The sequence below is a fragment of the Marmota monax genome, unplaced genomic scaffold, assembly GCF_021218885.2.
Source record: "Marmota monax isolate L192 unplaced genomic scaffold, Marmota_monax_Labrador192_F-V1.1 WCK01_AAM20220418_F8-fsc00012, whole genome shotgun sequence".
In the NCBI taxonomy this organism is placed as follows: domain Eukaryota; kingdom Metazoa; phylum Chordata; class Mammalia; order Rodentia; family Sciuridae; genus Marmota; species Marmota monax.
The window spans coordinates 4,449,115-4,469,709 of record NW_026695227.1 but is presented as its reverse complement, the minus strand read 5'-3'; the positions used below and the strand labels follow the sequence as shown (position 1 = coordinate 4,469,709).

The 20,595-nt window shown below is 37.8% G+C and overlaps 1 protein-coding gene across 1 annotated transcript in view; it reads right to left on the bottom strand.

The window, feature by feature from the left end:
- Positions 1–18,853, bottom strand: part of Dera (deoxyribose-phosphate aldolase) — a 113,819-nt gene extending 94,966 nt beyond the window's left edge. Inside the window, exon 1 of the mRNA XM_046435912.2 lies at positions 18,745–18,853. Coding sequence (XP_046291868.1) covers positions 18,745–18,775 — 31 coding nt within the window. The 5' untranslated portion in view covers positions 18,776–18,853. The remainder of the gene's footprint in view (positions 1–18,744) is intronic.
- Between the last annotated feature and the right edge of the window lie 1,742 nt (positions 18,854–20,595).

Here is a 20,595-nt window from a genome sequence, read left to right as displayed (position 1 = left end):
ATGAGAATAAAATCATGACATTTGCAGGTATATGGATAACGTTAGAGAAAATAATGCTAAGTGAAGTTAGGCAATCCCAAAAAAACAAATGCCAAAATATTTGCTCCGATATAAGGAGGCTGACTCATAATGGAGTAGGGAGGGAAGCAGTATGGGAGGAATAGATGAATTCTAGATAGGGCAGAGGGGTAGGAGGGAAAGGGACGGTACAAGGGATTAGCAAGGATGGTGGAATGTGACAGACATCATTATCAAAAGTACATGTATGAAGACATGAACTGGGTGTCAACATACTTTATATACAACCAGAGATGTGAAAAATTGTGGTATATATGTGTAATAAAAATTGTACTCATTTCCATTTCAGAGGATTTGTCGCTGATATACAGGAATGCCTTTGATTTATGCGTGTTGATTTTATATCCTGCCACTTTGCTGAATTCATTTATTAGCTCTAATAGTTTCTTTGTAGAGCCTTTTGGGTCTGCTAGGTATAGAATCATGTCACCTGCAAATAGTGATAATTTAAGTTCTTCTTTTCCTATTTTGATGCCTTTAATTTCTTTCGTCTGTCTAATTGCTCTGGCCAGTGTTTCGAGAACTATGTTGAACAGAAGTGGTGAGAGAGGGCATCCCTGTCTTGTTCCAGATTTTAGAGGGAATCCTCTGAAATGGAAATGAGGACAACCACTCCATTCACAATATCTTCAAAAAAAAATAAAATACTTGGGAATCAACCTAACAAAAGAGGTGAAAGACTTATACAATGAAAACCACAGAACCCTAAAGAGAGAAACAGAAGAAGATCTTAGAAGATGGAAAAATATACCCTGTTCATGGATAGGCAGAACTAACATCATCAAAATGGCGATATTACCAAAAGTTCTCTATAGGTTTAATGCAATGCCAATCAAAATCCCAACGGCATTTCTTGTAGAAATAGAGAAAGCAATCATGAAATTCATATGGAAAAATAAAAGACCCAGAATAGCAAAATCAATGCTAAGCAGGAAGTGTGAATCAGGCGGTATAGCGATACCAGACTTCAAACTATACTACAGAGCAATAGTAACAAAAACAGCATGGTACTGGTACCAAAACAGGCAGGTGGACCAATGGTACAGAATAGAGGACACAGAAACCAATCCACAAAACTACAACTACCTTATATTTGATAAAGGGGCTAAAAGCATGCAATGGAGGAAGGATAGCATCTTCAACAAATGGTGCTGGGAAAACTGGAAATCCATATGCAACAAAATGAAACTGAATCCCTTTCTCTCGCCATGCACAAAAGTTAATTCAAAACGGATCAAGGAGCTTGATATCAAATCAGAGACACGCCGTCTGATAGAAGAAAAAGTTGGCTACGATCTACATACTGTGGGGTCGGGCTCCAAATTCCTCAATAGGACACCCATAGCACAAAAGTTAATAACTAGAATCAACGAATGGGACTTACTCAAACTAAAAAGTTTTTTCTCAGCAAAAGAAACAATAAGAGAGGTAAATAGAGAGCCTACATCCTGGGAACAAATCTTTACTCCTCACACTTCAGATAGAGCCCTAATATCCAGAGTATACAAAGAACTCAAAAAATTAGACAATAAGAGAACAAACAACCCAATCAACAAATGGGCCAAGGACCTGAACAGACACTTCTCAGAGGAGGACATACAATCAATCAACAAGTACATGAAAAAATGCTCACCATCTCTAGCTGTCAGAGAAATGCAAATCAAAACCACCCTAAGATACCATCTCACTCCAGTTAGATTGGCAGCCATTATGAAGTCAAACAACAAGTGCTGGCGAGGATGTGGGGAAAAGGGTACACTTGTACATTGCTGGTGGGACTGCAAATTGGTGCAGCCAATTTGGAAAGCAGTATGGAGATTTCTTGGAAAGCTGGGAATGGAGCCACCATTTGACCCAGCTATTCCCCTTCTCGGTCTATTCCCTAAAGACCTAAAAAGAGCATGCTACAGGGACACTGCTACATCGATGTTCATAGCAGCACAATTCACAATAGCAAGACTGTGGAACCAACCTAGATGCCCTTCAATAGATGAATGGATAAAAAAAAATGTGGCATTTATACACAATGGAGTATTACTCTGCATTAAAAAATGACAAAATCATAGAATTTACAGGGAAATGGATGGCATTAGAGCAGATTATGCTAAGTGAAGCTAGCCAATCCCTAAAAAACAAATGCCAAATGCCTTCTTTGATATAAGGAGAGTAACTAAGAACAGAGTAGGGTCGAAGAGCATGAGAAGAAGATTAACATTAAACAGGGATGAGAGGTGGGAGGGAAAGGGAGAGAGAAGGGAAATTGCATGGAAATGGAAGGAGACCCTCAGAGTTATACAAAAGTACATAGAAGAGGAAGTGAGGGGAAAGGGAAAAATAATACAAGGGGGACAAATGAATATCAGTAGAGGGGGCAGAGAGAGGGGAGGGGAGGGGAGGGGGGATAGTAGAGGATAGGAAAGGCGGCAGAACACAACAGACACTAGTATGGCAATATGTAAATCAATGGATGTGTAACTGATGTGATTCTGCAATCTGTATATGGGGTAAAAATGGGAGCTCATAACCCACTTGAATCAAAGTGTGAAATATGATATATCAAGAACTATGTAATGTTTTGAACAGCCAACAATAAAAAATTAAAAAAAAAAGTAGGGTTGGATATAAAAATAAATAAATAAATAAATAAATTCATTTCAGGGAAAAGTTATTATATTTACTATGAATTTAATATAATACCTGCTCTCTCCCAGGAACAATTCCTTTTAAATGTTACCTATAAGGTAAGATATAGTAAATTATGAATAACATTTTATAAGGTTGTTAACTTTCATTTCCTAAAATTTGTTAAGTTCATATTATCCTAATACCTAACCTTTTCACTTTTTAAATGACCTGAGAATTGCAATTTTTTCTATTAAAATTTATATATTTGAATTTTAAAGCCAATTTTTAGTTTAAAAAAATGAGTTTATTTTAGTAAAAAAAAAAAAAAAATTCTACTATTCTCAAGAAATCACATATGAGGCCCAGCTGGACAGCACATACCCACAATCCCAGCAATCCAGAAAACAGGTTGAGGCAGAAGGTTCACTTGATTACAAGTTCAAGGCCAGCCTAGGCCACATAGCAAGAAAGACCCTGTCTCAAAAATAAAAATAAAAAGGGCTAGAGATCCGGCTCCATGGTAGAGCCCTTCTGAGTTCAACCCCTAGTACCTCAAAGGGAGAATGGAAGGAACGAAAGAAAGGAGAAAGAAAAAAAGAGTCCTGTAGGAGCCCCTGCCTCTAATAATTTAAAAGTCATAATATGGCACTAACAAGACTTACTAAATGAACACCTATACTATGGTCTGGCTATGGACTAATTTTCAAAGATGTTGATCATAAAAAATATCAGGAAAAAAAAACAGAATTTGGGATTGAAAAATTCCTACAGTAGAAAATGATGGACAGCAACTCAATGTAAAGGTATTGAATACAGGTCTAATTTCAATTCCTACAGTATCCCAGCATACAATGGGGCTTTAACTGTCCCAGACCCTTTGAATTTCTCCCTCAAGACCCATATTACATTCCAATCTGCAAATACCTTTGTTCACAAGCGGTTACTCTTTAGCTTACAGGTCAGAATTCTCCAAGATTGCGGGTAAAGAGAAGGAGAAGAAATTCTCATCGTGGCTTACTGCCTTCTAGGTACCATGCCAGTTGTTCCACACCTAACACTTCATTTAATATTTACAATTACTCCATGACCTAGCTTTCATTAATCATATTTTTAAAATATGAAAACTCAAAACTCGTACTTAGAAGAAATAGGATTTGAATCCCAGGTATTAACTTGAAAGTCCAATTTCCTTTCAAAAAAAAAAAGAGCTACGTTTAAACAAATGAATAACCATGCCACCATATAGATTTATTTGCAGAAAATTTTAATCGAGGTATCCTACAACTACATAACGTAATTCTCAAACTGGGATAAGAGAACATCCTTTGAAACTAAAGTGAGCTAATTTTGAAAGAAAAAGAGAAAAAACGTATTGTAGCTATTGTACATATTATACTTGCCTATATCATCGTCTCACTAACCTTTGATTTGAGGAAAAAAATTAAATGCTCTCTAGATCCCTCCTTACCAGTCTCATGCTCTCCAGCAACACCTTTACTATGCTTAAATATATATTTAAGCACACACATAGGCAGAAGGAGCCTGAGATGCAGGTGTACCCCTTAAACAGCAGGCATCTAACATGTGCTAAAATTCTCTAACTGTAAGCAGACAGGGCTTGAGTTGACATTGTCTCCAAAAACAAACAGACCCCCGCTACATTATGGAGCTCAGTGACTGCCAACACTGTCTGGGAATATCTGTTCTGAACTGAATGAGAGTGGAAATCGCCACCTGCTGGGTGCTGATTCAAAACATTGCTTTCCCACAGCACCTGATCTCCTGCAATTTCTCCTCAGGAAGTTCTTTTGTGGCACAGGTTTTGACAAGGTGGCTGGTTTTCCCATTGCTTTCAGATGTTCTGTGACAAGTTATCAAAAACATTTAAGCACCATCCTTCTTCCAAAGAGAAGTCATTAGATGTGCCCACTCAGAAGTTAGTCTGAGTTAGTTCTACAATAACTCTGTGGCATTCTCCCTTGTGTTGCACCACAGGGACACAAATATGCCACTGTTGCTCCAATGACCCAAGTGAACCCAAGCAGAGGCAGAAGTCATATGACCAGGGTAGCTCTCTAAAGAAGCTGGATCTTGTCCAATTTTCACAGAGAAGCCTGTTCCTGTCTTCAGGGCAGAATTTAACAGCTACAGAACCAGAAAGCTGAGAAAGGTACTTAAGGTCAGCTGTACAAAGAAACAGTGGACACAAATCAAAATGGCAAGATTACAGGGATAGCAAGTAGGCTCCCCACAATCAAATATTCCCTTTGGTTAAATAGTTTAAATAGTTAAAAGTATCATTCCCCTCTTAAAGTTTTCTTTTCCAAGAAAAGTAGCTCTTTATACCATCAGTTTTTCCTACCTTAGGAGGAAGTAAATTTTCTATTCTCCAGCATTTAATAGACAGTATTTAATAGAGAAAAGCACCCTGGAAGTTAACTCCTAGGGGTGGGGACAGCATACAGCAAGAAGCTGGTGACACAGAGACAGAATTCCCCCTACTTCCTAAGGGCTCTCCCTAACATCAGCTGACACTCAACTATTCAGGTGTTAAGGATCCACATCCCTAGCCATTTCCTGTTCTTCTAACTCTACACCCATATCATGTATACCACACAAACCAAAAGGTAAATATATAAACACTTGAATTTTAAACACTTTGTATATAAACACTTTGTATTTTTGTTTCTTATTTTTAAATGTAAGGATGCTGGGGGTGTAGCTCAGTGATACAGGACTTGCCTAGCATGTGTGAGGCCCTGGGTTCAATCTGCAGAACTGCAATTTTAAAAAAAGACAAGAGAAATTGGAAAAAGTTTCAAAAAAGTGGAAGAATGTAAGCTTGACTTCCAAGGTCAGAGATAATCTCCAACAGCAGAGAAGATAATGTCCGTCAGCATTCCAAACAGAGCAACAGCCCCAAAGAATAAAACCAAAGACCAAGCCAGCCTAACAAAAGTACCTGAGTATACATATGTGGAGGAGAGACAGAGGTGGTAACAGGAATGGGGTCAAAATGCCAGGATCTTCAGAGAGTGAGCAAAGTATGTGGGCTTGATTCATCAGGTAGTTATAGGGCCATTTTAAGTTCCTAGAAAAGCAGCATGAGACTGGTAAACAGGGATCTGAAGAGGATTTTTTTTTTCTGCAAATCACAAGGTACCAAGACAATGATGAAAGTCATATATAATATGTAACAGTAGCTATTCAATACATCCTTTTTCCTTTCTTGAAATTGAACTTTAAAGTCAAATCCTCATGCTTCTACTTATGATTTGTGACTTTTTATTCTTTAAAAATGTGACAAATAGCCAGGCAAGCTGGCACAGGCCTGTAACCCTAGCAGCTTGGGAGGCTGGGGAGGAGGATTGCAAGTTCAAAGTCACCTCAGAAACTGAGCAAGACCTTCTTAAAATACAAAATAAAAATGAGCTGGGGATGTGGCTCAGTAGTTAAGCACCCCTAGGCTCAATTCCTGGTACCAAAAAACAAGTGATAAATAAAGCTAAAGAATTTAACCTTTATTTATTTTGTTTTTTATTGGTGCTGAGGATCAACCCAGTGCTTTACCCATGCTAGGCAAGCATTCTACCACTGGGCTACAATTCCAGCCCAGCAATTGTGAATATTAAATGAGATTTGGAACAAGTGGCACGGTACCTAGAAGGCAGGGAGCCACAATAAGACCAAAATAAGTAGGTACCATAGAAGAAGTTAAGGTACCTTAGGAGACCAATGGTGGAAAATCTAGCAGAGAACAAGTAGACCTACAAGAAAAAGGTGAAATAATGAAAGTAACTATTTCAAGAAGACAATATAAAAGCAATTGGAATTATGAATAAGGCTACCATCTATTTATTGCTCAAGAATTATTTAACTCTGTTTCTCATATAATATTCACACTATATTCTTCCAGGTTGAGACTAGGTCCATTCTATAGATTGAGGAAAATATAGCTCAGAGACTAAATTAAGAATTCAAGATCACACAGTACCTGTCAGAGTTATAACAGAAACACAAGTATCTATGATTCCAAGACCCAAGTTATTTCTAGAATGCTGTATATATGTTCTTGAGAGTAAAAAAATATACTACACAATCTGATTACTTGACTCACAATTTTACCAGAACTTATCAAACATTTCCAGTCTTGAGAATTCCCACCTGGTTAACTTAATTTATATACTTGCTGACATTATTTGGCTATTCCCACCAACTAATTCATTTCCTTTGGCTAAAAACAGACTATAATAATAAGTAAAAATACATATTTTTACTAAATAAGAAGATAAATAAAAATTTGTTCTATTTGAAAACAACAATAAATTAATATTTAACAAAATAGGATTTTTCCAGGATGGATAATAAAACCCAGATATAGAAAAACTAGCTATGATGCCACCATTATGATTTACGTGTGTGACAGAATAAGCCTTCCTAGAAATAGGAGGAAGAGGTGCATCAACGACATATTTTGATGGAAGAAACATTAAGATTTTAATCAATACTCTGCCAGGCAGATGAACAAATACAAAATAAAGGCTCTACTCACATAAAGATTTATGATACATTCATGAAACAAGAGAAGGAAAACATAGCAAAGTGTTCAGTCACATTCAATCAATAAAAAATGGGGGTAGGAAATAAACTGACCACTGGAACTTTGAGTCTTGAAATCCGGAGGACTGTGCTGGCCAGAGAAGGAAGAAAAAGAACTGAACTCCAAGACCAGGTAACACCCCTGATCTACAATTCTACTGGATGACCATTCTAAGTAATATGAAGACTCAAAGAAATTCAGAAACTAGAGGGATTCTCGAGATCATCTGTCCGGTTTTTGTTTTGAGGACACTGATTTACAGCAGTTTTAGATTTATAGCAAAACTAAGCAGAGGTACAGAATTTCTACATATGCCTTGTCCCCACACACGAACTGCCATTATCAACATCTGTCATCATAGTAGAACTGATGAACTTGTTATGTGTCTGTCTGACAAATTTGGAAAATACAAGCCAGCGGACTGAGGTCTTCTGTGTAATGTCAATGGCCAGGTACCACCAAAAACTAGGACTCCTGTACCTGGGTACCAGTCCTGCATTGGTCCTAATCCTGTATCTCTCCCAGTTAAACCACAATGCATTCAAACTTTCTGGCATTCCTTCCACAAGATGTCTAATTTCAACTTGATTTGTGAAAGTAACTATTGTCAAGAAATAAAATGATTTAACTTTAGGACATATAAAGAACTCTACTTTGAGATGTTCTTGAGCATTATCAGCAACAAAGCCTATTTTCTGAACTTCACATGCTACTCACATGACCCACAAGTTCACTATATTATGTAATTACTAGCATAACACTACACACAGTCAACCACAGTATTCATCTTCAGACTAAAATTATTATTTTTTTCTTCCTGGAGGCAGAAATATGGAGGTGTTTTCCCTGGTAAAACTCCTATTATATGCCTAAGACATGAATCATGCCTTTTTGTTTAGTGTATCCACATTGTATATGCTACTTGCCCTTTAGTCATTTTGTAGCAGTCTTAGTTATCAGATCAACTGTTGCTGTACTGAATGCTTGTGTTCAAGTAACCCATACTTTACTTTAAAGTAGCCTCAAAACACAGGAATAGTGATGTTGGCAATTCAGAAATGCCAAAGACAAGCAATAAAGTGCTTCCTTTAACTATCATCTCACATCACCATAAGAGTAAGTATAATACAATATTTAGAGAGAAAGACTGCTTTCATATAACATTATGGCATATTGTTATAATTGCTCTATTTGTTATTCTTAATTTCCTTCTGAGCCTAATTTTTAAATTAAACTTTATTATAGGTATGTATTTAGGTACTGGAAAAAAGGTTTCAGACATGACACTTGGGGTCAGACATCCCATAGATAAGGGAGGACTACTGTACTTTTAAACGAGTATCCAAGAGTTACAAAGTTAACTAGTCAATCATTTCAAACAGGGAAACTGCATATCCTGTTGGTGGGAAAGTTTGCTTTCCTTAAAAAGAGCTACCTCTCCAAAAATATTTTAAAATTTGGTGAGAGAAAAAAGCATCTCAAGGTTTCCCCAACTCCTGTAGCTCTTATATGCTTGATGAAGACACAGAGGGGGGCTGGGGATGTGGCTCAAGCGGTAGCACGCTCGCCTGGCATGCGTGCAGCCCGGGTTTGATCCTCAGCACCACATACAAACAAAGATGTTGTGTCCGCCGAAAACTAAAAAATAAATGTTAAAAAATTCTCTCTTTTTCTTTAAAAAAAAAAAAAGACACAGAGGGTAGTAGTTGTTCTCTATATATGTGTTCAATGAGTAAGTTTGAGGTTATATAATACAGGTAAGGTAACTGTATCCAAAATGTTTGATACAAAAAGTGTTTCAGATTTTGAATTTTAGGGATTTTCAAATATGTGCATATACACACATACATAATGAGATATTTGGGGGATGGGATCCATGTCTATGTATAAAATTCATTCATGTTTCTATAGTTTGGGGGTTTTTTATTGTTTGGGGGTTTGTTTGTTTATAGTACTAGGGAGTGAATCTAGGGCTTTACACATGCTAGGCAAATGTTCTACCACTCAGCTACATCCCAGTCCTTATTCATGTTTCATATATGCAGAGTGTGAGGGTAATTTTATGCAATATTTTTTAGTGCACCTCAGTGTAGACTACAAGTAATCACATGAAGTCGGTTATGGAATTTTCCACTTCTGGCATCATGTCAGTACTCAGAAAGTTCTGAATTTTGGAATATTTTGAATTTTGGATTTTTGGATTAGGGATGCTAAACTGGTAATGACTGCTTAAAGACAAGTCCAAAATTTTTTTGAAGGTAAGGAGAGGGTCAGGGAAACTAAACTTTGTAGAGATACAAAACTAAAATAAATGGGTTTCTTCCTTGGAAAATTAACAGAAGCACTGAAGTTTCTCCATACATACTGAAAGAAATAATCTCCCTCAAAACTGCAATACACACAGTACAACTGAGCTCCTTCATCCATTGCAGTGAGGATCATTACGACTTCTTTCCCTCCCCAGAGTCTACAACACAAACTTAATTCACAAAATTCAGAGAAAATAAAAATATTTTCCCTCCCAGAAAACTAATTACTTTTTGCTGGTAAACAATCTCATATCTACAGCTAATTGGAGATCCTTAAATACTCCCATGTCAATTTCCAAAATGATCATCAAGAACACCGTATTTCCATCAGTCATTGGCATCTTTGAATAAAGCATTCTTCTTGTTGGATACTCTGCACCTCTCAATAGGTACTTACATAACCGCCTCACCTCCTGATCCTTCTGATATGTTTTCATGTCCGTTTTATCAAAATTTTCTCACTTACTTCAATCAGAAAATAAAAGATTAACTTCTCCCCATATTTGCTTACAGAAATTTTGCTTACTAAATAGAAAAATGATATACATAGATATAAAGATAAGAATGACAGAATTTGTCAAAATGATATAAAGAGTCTCTGAATCTCTAATTAATCTATGACTACAGCTTACATCAGAATTCTGAATCTGCAGTGTTCATGACAGAGTTGTAGAATGCAGGTTCCTGGCCTTCTCCCCACAATGTAAACAATTAAAGCTATTTGGGGGCTCAGGAATCTTCATGTTTAACAGGACTCTCAGATGATTCTGATATAGAAACACAGAAGGATGGTAGAGAAGGAGATAATGCAACAGATTAAAGTCAATCAGAGAGAGCCTGAGTTTCAAATTCAGTATTGTCTCCAGTCATGTGATCATAGATTTAACTTCCCTAGGCTTCAGTTTACTCCTCTGTTAACAGAAGGATGTAGGACTGATAATTAAGATGCCTTTCTGCTACAAAATTCTGTAATATTTTTTAAGGTAGCATTATAAATGTGACACTCTTAAATTTTCTTACAAAATAGCATTTGAAATGTTTATAAGAAGCAATATTTACTAAAGGATTTCTACATTAGAATTTAGAGGTCTTGCAGTGCATGGCGGCCTGTGCCTGTAATCCCAACAACTTGGGAAGCTAAGGCAGGAGGATCTCAAGTTCAAGGGCAGCTTCAGCAATTTATCAAGGTCCTAAGCAACCCAGTGAGATTATGTTTCTCAAAATAAAGAATAAGAGACAGGGATGTCAGTCAGTGGTTAAGCACCCCTAGGTTCAGTCCCTGGTACCAAGAAAAAAATAACAGTAATTTAGGAGTCTCTGTACCTTAAGCATGCCAGATACCTAGTTCAAAGTCAAATTGTACATACTTGTGCGCGCACACACACACACACACCCCCCTATCTATCTTGAATGTTAGGGCAGGTGTCCACAAAGTGTTCAGCTGAAAAGCTTATCAGAATCAGGGATAAGAGCAGTTAATTAGGATATTTTTCCAGATTTTAAAGACAACAATTTGACATCATTAACCACATTCTAAAAGAACCTGGCACCAGCCAAGTGGCACCTTTTTAGGAAGTAATTACCAGCAGCTACTTTTATCTCAGGCATTGCTTTGGGGGAGAAAGGCCTAACTATACAGAGAGCTAGAAGTTGCAACCCGAATGTCTCAACATTTTAAAAAATCTGTACAGTTTGCTGGAGCTGAGATTAAACATTTATCCTTCTCTTGCAACCACTTTGGTTTCCAGGGAACTGACTGTTACAGCTCAGGCAGGCTGAGGAGCGGTACATCCGTAGACACACAACACACAGCAAAGTTGACTGAAAATTTTCAAAGTGTCTTTTTATGCCTTTAACTCAAAGATGAACACATTTCAAGGTGACCAAATCCTCAAGTGACAGAGAGTGTTTTAAAAGGGCCAGAACTCTCCACTTAAACAATTTCTAGTGACATGTTTAAATCACATCCTCAAGGGCTCTGTCTGCTGTCTCATTTACTAGTCTTTCTTTCCTGGCAGAGGCATCCCATTTTAAATGAGTGCTTGAAGTTTGTCTTCCTTCCTAATAATTAAAATCCACAGAGCTCAGCTGCTTTTAAAAAATGTTTTTTAACTTAGCAGGCACCATGAAGGACTTTTAATTATTTAATTATACAACAAATTCAAATTATTTCTTTATAATTTTTCTATTTATCAAAGCAATATCAGAATAACAAAAGATAGCTTACAATCAAAAGGTAAAATACTTCAAAGTAGAATGAAAGTAAGCTTTCATAAAAGGATGTACCATTTAAAATGTAAAAATGTACACAGTCACTATGTTGACTCTATATGTATTTCATATATAGAAGGATTTTTCTTCACTAAAATATTCTTAGCCACTATAATATAATGAAAAGATTACATCAAAAATCTGAAAATTGGGTTTCCTATATTTAATGAAACATGCCAGGCTGCTTTTGCTTAGTGTCCTTGTACAAGCTATTCCCTGTCAGAAATATCCCTTCCAAAAAAAAACACCTCCCCTGGACTGTCAGTGACTTCATCTTTATCTTTCCTACCATGTTTCTATTGTCAGCTTTATCATAGTGTATATAATGATTTACAAGAATGAGCTCAGGGAGAGCAGAAACCAGGTTAGTCTCTCCTTGGTATCCATTACCAAGTGCCAGAACACTAGGCACTCCACATAGAAAGTTCCTATGTGTATAAAAGTAAAATTTTTCATTTTATTCTGGCCCCTTTCTCCCTTCTTTCCTAAGCAAATACTCTAAACCAGTGGGATAAAAATGAGGGAGGTGAAAAGACAGGCATTTGAGCCAGGTTGCAATGGGGGCACCCCATATCCAGAGTGGGTTTATAGGAACCCAAACAGGGAAGAGGACGCCTGCACATGGGGCAGCTCAGAGTCTACTCATAAGGAGAGATTCTGCATGAAGGGGCTGCCAGATAAGGAAAGCAAAGCCTAGGCAGGCCCTTGAGGTTATCCACATGGAAAGGTAGCCTGGCACAGAGGGCCACAGACAATGACTAGGGTAAGTGGGATGGATATCCACGCGGACAGAGGCCTGCTGCAAGGGGGTGGAGGGCAAGCAAGATGGGGAGAGCTGGCCAACTCAGGTGCCAGAGTCTGAGACAGTTAAGAAAAACTTGACTAGGGGTAGAAGAAGTGTGGCCCTGCGTGAGGAGAGTTTCAAATATGAAAAGGGAGAACGATGGAATAAATCCTATAGTGTTGGACCAGAACTAGACATATCTCTTAGTGAACTCTTGGCTTTCCTGATATAGAGAGATACTGATAGAATAATAATAGGTAGATACAGAAGTAAATTTATGTTGCTGAACACGTGCACACACATCACACATGTACATACACATACATTTTTCAATTCTGCTAACTGAGGGGCTTAGGAACAGGGACATCCCAGTTACTGCAGCATATCTAGTATTCAGAACTTAGCTTCTTAATATCATTATCCACTGAAAAAATGTTCCTTGGCGAACAGGCTCCAGTATGGGAACAGAAAATTTAAGATATGCTCGAAACACCCTTGAGACAGAAATGAAGAAAAGTAGCAGTTGGAGGGAGGGGCAGCTACAGAAGAACAGAGGTACTTTATAATTAGACAGAGGGGAGTGAAAGGAGAGGTGGGTGTATGGGAAAAGGAATGATAGTAGGATGAATCAAACATTATTATCCTATGTGCACATATGATTACACAACCAGTGTGATTGTACATCATGTACAACTAGAAAAAAGAGAAATTACACTCCCTCAATGTATAATATGTCAAAATGCATTCTACTGTCATATATAATAATAAGAATAATTTTTTTTTTAAAAAAGAGGGGGTTGGGGATATAACTCAGTTTGTAGAGTGCTTGCCTCACATGCACAAGGCCCTGGGTTCAAGCCCCAGCACCACTAAAAACAAAAAAAGAAGAAATGTAGCAATTGGACATGATAGCACACAACTATAATCCCAACTACTCTGGAGGCTAAGGCAGAAGGATCACAAGTTCAAGGCCAGTTTGAGCAACTTAGTGAGATCCTGTCTCAAAACAAAAATAAAATTAAAAGGGCCAGTGATGTAGCTCAGTGGTTTCAATCCCCAGTACTAACAAAAAAAATTTTTTTGTTGTTTCAATTAAATTATTAAAGAAAGAGAAAGTGGGACATAGTGGTATATGTCTGTAATCCCAGCAACTTGGGAGGCTGAGACAGGAGGATCACAAGCTTAAAGCCAACCCTAGCAAATTCAGCAAAGTCCTAAGCAACTTCATGAGATTTTGTCTCAAAATTTTAAAAATGAGCTGGGATGTGAGTCAGTGATTAAGTACTCCTAAGTTCAATTCCTGATACCAAAAAAAAAGGAAGAGAAGTCAGCTAAAAGGAGCTACTACTATCAAAATCTGAAAAGACTTGAGTATTAAAGTAAATAATAATAGTTAACAATTACAATTAATTGGGAAGATAAGAAACCTCAAATACATAATAACATAAATAAGTAACTGGGCTGGATTTGTAGCTCAGTTGGTAGAGCACTTGCCTAGCATATGTGAGGCACTGGGTTCAGTCCTCAGCACCACATTAAAAAAATAAAATAAAATGAAAGTATTGTGTCAATCTACTATAAAAAATACTTCTTAAAAAACTGTAATTGAATAAATAACTATTAATTAAAGTTGGCAGAGGAAAAAGATACCTAACTAGTTTCAAAGTACCTACCATAAAATACATATTAATTACAAAGGCTAAAACTTAACTTTACAGTGGAGTAGCATGGCAGATACCATCTTATTCAAGTGATCAAAATATCACCAATTATGAGACCAATCAAAATCATGTGCTACCACCAAGATGCTATGAGAAAACAGCATAATTTCTGTGGTATTCCTGGGAAAGATGCATAACTTACATCTAACCACAAAAAAATATTAGCTTATAAGCAGGAAATACTAAAGTATCCAGGGTTGGTGGAACCCAATGTCAATCACGCATTTTCCTCAAATGGTTCAGAGGGAAAAATTCTTTGTATGGTATATGAAACTCTGCGAAACGTTTGAGATTGTTTCAAAGTTAAAAAAAATATTATTATGGCTTATAATCACTACTCCATGAGAGAAAAATAAATCCATCAAGATAAATATCACAATCACATAAAAATAAGGACATTTTTCTCATTAGGAATCATGTACTTCGACTCTGTCAAAGTGATAATATTGGCATTGGTATCTTACTACTGTCTAATCTGCTTACTCCAAGTGTAGCCAGTTGTCCAGTTTTGGATCTTTCAGAAAGATCAAGTTCAGAATTGCACATTGCCTTTAGTTGGCCTGTTTGTACAAAGTTGATGTTATTTTATTTGGACCTTTATTCCTTATTTTGTTCACTTATATGCGGTGCTGAGAATTGAACCCAGAGCCTCATACATGCTAGGCAAGCGTTCTACCACTGAGCCACAACCCCAGCCCCCCCAACTCTTTTTATTTTTTATTTTATGACAGGGTCTTGCTAAATTGATTAGAGACTCACTAAATTGCCGAGGCTAGCTTTGAACTTAGAATCCTCCTGCCTTAGCCTCTTGAATCACTTGGATTACAGATGTGCACCACCACATCCACGAATATATATTGTAAGTATTAAGAAGAAAAAACGTTGGCATAAACAATGCTGCAGTCTGGCTGGGCACAATTCAGGAGCCACTTGTCAAAAGAAACTAACTTTATTTTTAGAACACACACACCAAACCACACAGCTCCTCAGGAAAACCTTCAGAGCCCAACTGCCACCACCAGCTTCCCACAGGCATCTCAACCTCCCCCCCTCCTCCTCCTGATCTTGAGGCCGATTAGATGGGTCGTGTGGGCGGAGCCAAAAAAGTCCCCCAATGAGTAGCTCCATGGTCTGAAAGGGCGGGGAAACAGCCCAATGAGCATCACCGCAGAGGAGCCAATCAGTTGGCAGCTAGAAGTTGCTGGGCCTCTGTGAGCCAATCATCAGCTGGCAGCTGGAAGTTTGCTGGCAGCTGGAAGTTTGCTGGGGCCCCTTCTGGCTGTGGCTCAAAAACAAATTAATCGATTGCATTATTTAAAAAAAAAAAAAAACTCAAGTTAACTGCACTTGAGAAATTCCTTGTAGAAATCTAAAAATTTTCAATTCTACTTGACCACATGAATGAAGAGTTAAAGTTTTCACACATTTAGTAAAGAATATGCTACCTTATTCTTTTAATTTTAAGTAGAGATTGGTTTTTTTAACTCAAGCTTTTTTTGTTTGTTTGTTTGTTTTTTGGTATCAAGGGATTGAAGCCAGGAGTCTTTAACCACTGAGCCACATCCCCAGCCCTTTTGTGATTTTATTTAGAGATAGGGTCTCACTGAGTTGTTTAGTCTCCTGGAGTTGCTGAGACAGGCTCAGAACTTGTGATCCTCCTGCCTCAACCTCCCAAGCTGCTGGGATTATAGGCATGCACCACCACACCCAGCTAAAGATAAACTTTAATGTTCTCTATCTCAATAATTATGATAATGAATATTCTGGAAAGATGATATTAGTCATTTCTCACTTGAAATTCACAGATTTCTTAAACTGTTTACATTTTGTGTACAACTGAAGAGATATTCCACTTTCCTCAGAAAACTATTAAGAAAACATTTGAAAAGAAGCAACACTAGGTTCATCTTTTAAAAGCCTCTTGACACACCTTTAAGACAAAAGTGGTCACAAAACTGAATTTTAACAACATTCAGAAAGAGGAAGAAGGTTCAGTACTTTACTGAACCTGTCCCCATGTTGGGGCAACCAGGTGGATACCCAAGGTCCCCAAGCAGGAAGTAGTTCTAAATTTATTCCTTCATTCAAGGATATTTCTGAGGGTCATCTGTGTTACAGAAACTATTTTAACCAAGTGCCTGGGATACATAAGCAAACAAAAGGAAGATCACCGCCCCTGTGATACCTACATTTTAGGCAAAATTAAGAGAAGTCTAGGAAAAGAGAGAAGATATCCATTAATTTTAATAGACCACAGAGGGTGTAATAGGAATAGGAGGGCCACAGAGACATGATAGAGTGGTTCTCAAAATTGAACTTAGAATCACTCAGATGACTTGGTAAATCTCAGAATGCTGGGCTCTACCTTCTAACATCAAGATTAGAGGGTCTATTCCCCATTTGGAAAACCTCTTTTTATGTCCAAATGCCATGCTAAAAATGTTTTCATTGCAGGGTTTTTATCATGAGGGTCAGATTTCATGTCAAATCTTTCTTTTTTTTAAGTCCATGAACTAGAAGTATATATAGTACACTGAAATAAACATTACAATAATTAGATCACGAATAATTCTAGTCTTTCTTGTGCTAACCGTATTTTCTAAAATTTTTACAATAAACATCAATTTCTTTTTATAAGAAAGTTAATTCATCTAAAAAATTAGTTGCAGTGTTAATTAAAAGCACTTTCAATTTCAAAACACTATAAAACTCATCAATCAATATGATGCATAAATTAATACTGAATGATTTTCCCCTAGTAAATAAATAATTCAAATAGCTTACTTTAGTATTTGAGGCCAAATCTCTCTAAATTAAAGGTAAATACCAGTTAAGGAAAAACACCTTTGCAATATATCTGATTTTAATGAAGAAACTAATAAAAACAAAGCTATGATCATTTAAAAAGGGGCATGAAAATCACATTTATTCTAAACAGCAATTGTTTTTGTCTATACTATTATTCTTCAACAAATAAATGAAAGTGATTCTAATTTTTGCAAACTAAAAAACTAACAATAGTATAATTGTATTACTTGAAAGAAAAACCTTAAAACTTTAAGTTTCGGGGAAATTATGGCATATCCTCATTGTGACCTAGTCACATAGCCAGTATCCTTGGAAATACCAAAGTAAGACACAAAAACACTACAACTCTAGCCCCCATCCATCTTTCAAGATCTTCCAATCTAGCAAATACTCATTTGTTGTTAAAGTTTACATTCCAGAGATAGAACTTCAAGTTTAAAACATAATCTTCTGGAGAGGAGTGACTAAAACAGAATGCATTTCATGAAGAAATTAACTGTCTATAAAAGCAGATTTAGACTCTAACACTCAACAAAAATTCCACTCTTAAAGTTACAATTGTTTAATAATAATCATTTTTAAAGTACCTGTTTGAATTTTCGAAAAATAAGTCCTGAAAACAGAACTTTCTTACACACTATTATTTATTTAGCTCTTACTATGCACCCACAATGTACTCCTTTACATGTATCTTCTTATTTAATCTCCAAATCATGAGGTAAATACCTTTGTAATAACTATTTTACAGATAAAGAAACTTGGAATGCTGTAAAAAAAATCATATAGCTAATAAGTTAAAGATTCAGAATATTAAAGCTAGCCAAGTTATATATTCAAACCACTAACCTTATGTGAATTACAAATTTTTCGTTTAGGAAATATGAAATAAGCTTTCTAACCAGTAATAGCTGAACTAATACCAATAAGAGGAAAGATGGAAACTGGAGGTGTATCTCAGTGGTAGAATGCTTGCCTAGTACATGCTAGGCAGGGCCTTGGGTTTGGACCAGCAAAACAATAAGTGAAAAATGGTAAAAGAATACAGGCACTTTTACAATTTTGATAAACAGCTAAGATCATACACAATTTACGATGCTATATATTTTGCACAGAGCCATGACTACTTTTCCAACCAGCATGGCACCTGGGGGAGAAAGGCCATTTTAGAGATAGTTATGTTAAAAATTATTTTTAGGAATCCAGCATTAAATCGCATACGTATTGAATTAAAAGGGGGAAAGCAAGGTTTTTGTCTGGTTTTATTTGGGGTTTTGCTGTTGTTTGCAACCAGAGAGTTAAGAGGTGAATGGCTAGGGCGAAAGATGCAAACCAATCCTTCCCCACTCCTCCCGCTCACAGGAACCAGGCGAGGGCGCCCAGGCCACAGAGCTCAGCGGGGCTCCGCCTCTGCCTAGGGTCGCCGCCGCCGGCGCCACCGCTTCCCGGCCGCCGGGAACCTCTGCGGACGCTCGGCCGGCGCGGGCCCCGCGCGAAACACCGCGGAACGGGAAGCGGGGAAAAGGAAGGAGGCGACCCGGGGGCCCTTACCGAGCTCGGTGCCCCGAGTGTGAGCAGCCATGACGCTGGCCGCCACCGCGCTCCCGCCTCACTTCGCGTTCAGCCCTTCCGCCTTCGGCCCGTCTCGCGCCGCCTAGCCCCGCCCCCGCCGCTCCCGCCGCTCCCGCGACTCCAGCCTCGGCAGCACTGTCTGGCCTCTGCCCTTCCCTGCCCCGAGTTCCTGCCTTCCCTGGTGCCCTGCTACCCCGCCCGGGTACGCGCCCCCCGGCACTGCCCCGGCATTGCTCCCAAAACAGGTTTAAAATGCTAAACTGGACTCGTTGGGGTAGACCTGTAAATTCCAGGAAATCGGGAGGCTGGGGCAGGAGAATCACAAGTTCGAGGTCAGCTTCTGTAATTTAGCAAGCCCGGGTCTCCAAATAAAAAGGGCTGGAGTTGTGGCCCAGTGGTAGAGCACCCCCGGGGAACCTAGAGTAACCGAAGAAAAATAAATTAGCTGAAGTTGCCCAACTGCGCTGAAATATATGTGTATAAAGGAACTTTTAACTAAGATTACATGACAATAGGGAAGAGGAAACCCCTACCCCACACACACACATAGCCCTCAAATTCTGGCCAAGCCCCTGAGCTCTAATCTGAAATGGCATCAGTGATCCTTTAGATACACGTGAGAGCAACCAAGGAGCAATCCAGAGCACCAAAGCACACTGTGACTTCTGAAATCCGTGAAAGAACAGCTATGTGGCCTGAAAAACCAAGGGCCTAAGACTGAGACCTGGTTCTCAGCCTAGCTCCAATGATAATTAAATATGTGATAGGGCACAGATCAAGCACACTGCTGACCTTCCTTTTCCTCATCTGTAAGAGATAATCTTGACAAATTTTTTGGTCTCTAAACTTCTTCAATCTCTAAAATTCTATGATTCTGTGATACTAAGGTTGTCTGGTGGCACTCAACAACTTCATCTTAAGTTACTAGCCAATTTATCTGCCCTCATAATCAGAGGCATCGAGTTCTATGGAAAGAGGAGGAAAAAAAAAAAAAAACTCTCATTTATGGCCTGTTTACCATGAGGCAGTTATTTTTCTAGATCCTTTTAGATGTATGAAAGCATTTGAGTTTCAAGAAAATCCTGCCAGTTCTATATTATATTGCCACACTTAACAGACAGCAAGTTCTGTAGAGAAAGGCATGCTAGTACAGTGGAAAAATGGTGGACTCCAAAAAGGCCCAAACTTATTAAAATGCCATGTATTCTACTTAATGATTAGAAGATTCTAGGAGTACTTATCTGCAAAATGGAGATGATCAAAAGTATTTGATTTGCAAAACTATACACCTGTAAAGCACCAAGTACATAGCATGGCACATAGTAAGTGTGCAATAAATGGAAGCCATTAATATTAGCTATAATGGAGCTAAAAGGAAAATAATCCTGCTTTTACTCCCTTACATTGAGCTGCCTTTCAGATTTATTCACATACGGCAACTGCTGAATATTTTGGATTCATATATGTAATAGCTTTTACCTTTATTTTTATTTAATCCTGGGAGAAAAGCAGACCCTGAAAAGCCTGGAGCTAGGCTAGAAATTACAACCAGACCATTGTTCCCTAGATGAACATAATAAGCACTTTTACAAAATACCAACATCAGCCAAGGCCATTGTGACCAACATGAATCAAAAACAAGGCAACTTGTGATCCTATCTGAACACGGAAAAACTGTGAATATTGTACAATCCACAAAAAATGACCAAATAGTTCTTATCCCAGCTAATACAGATGATTGCCACTTATTTTCCCATGAGTTTAGCCTCACCCCGTTCTTCCTATGTTTTGGATAAATATTAAACCCTTCATACAATTATCACCATTTTT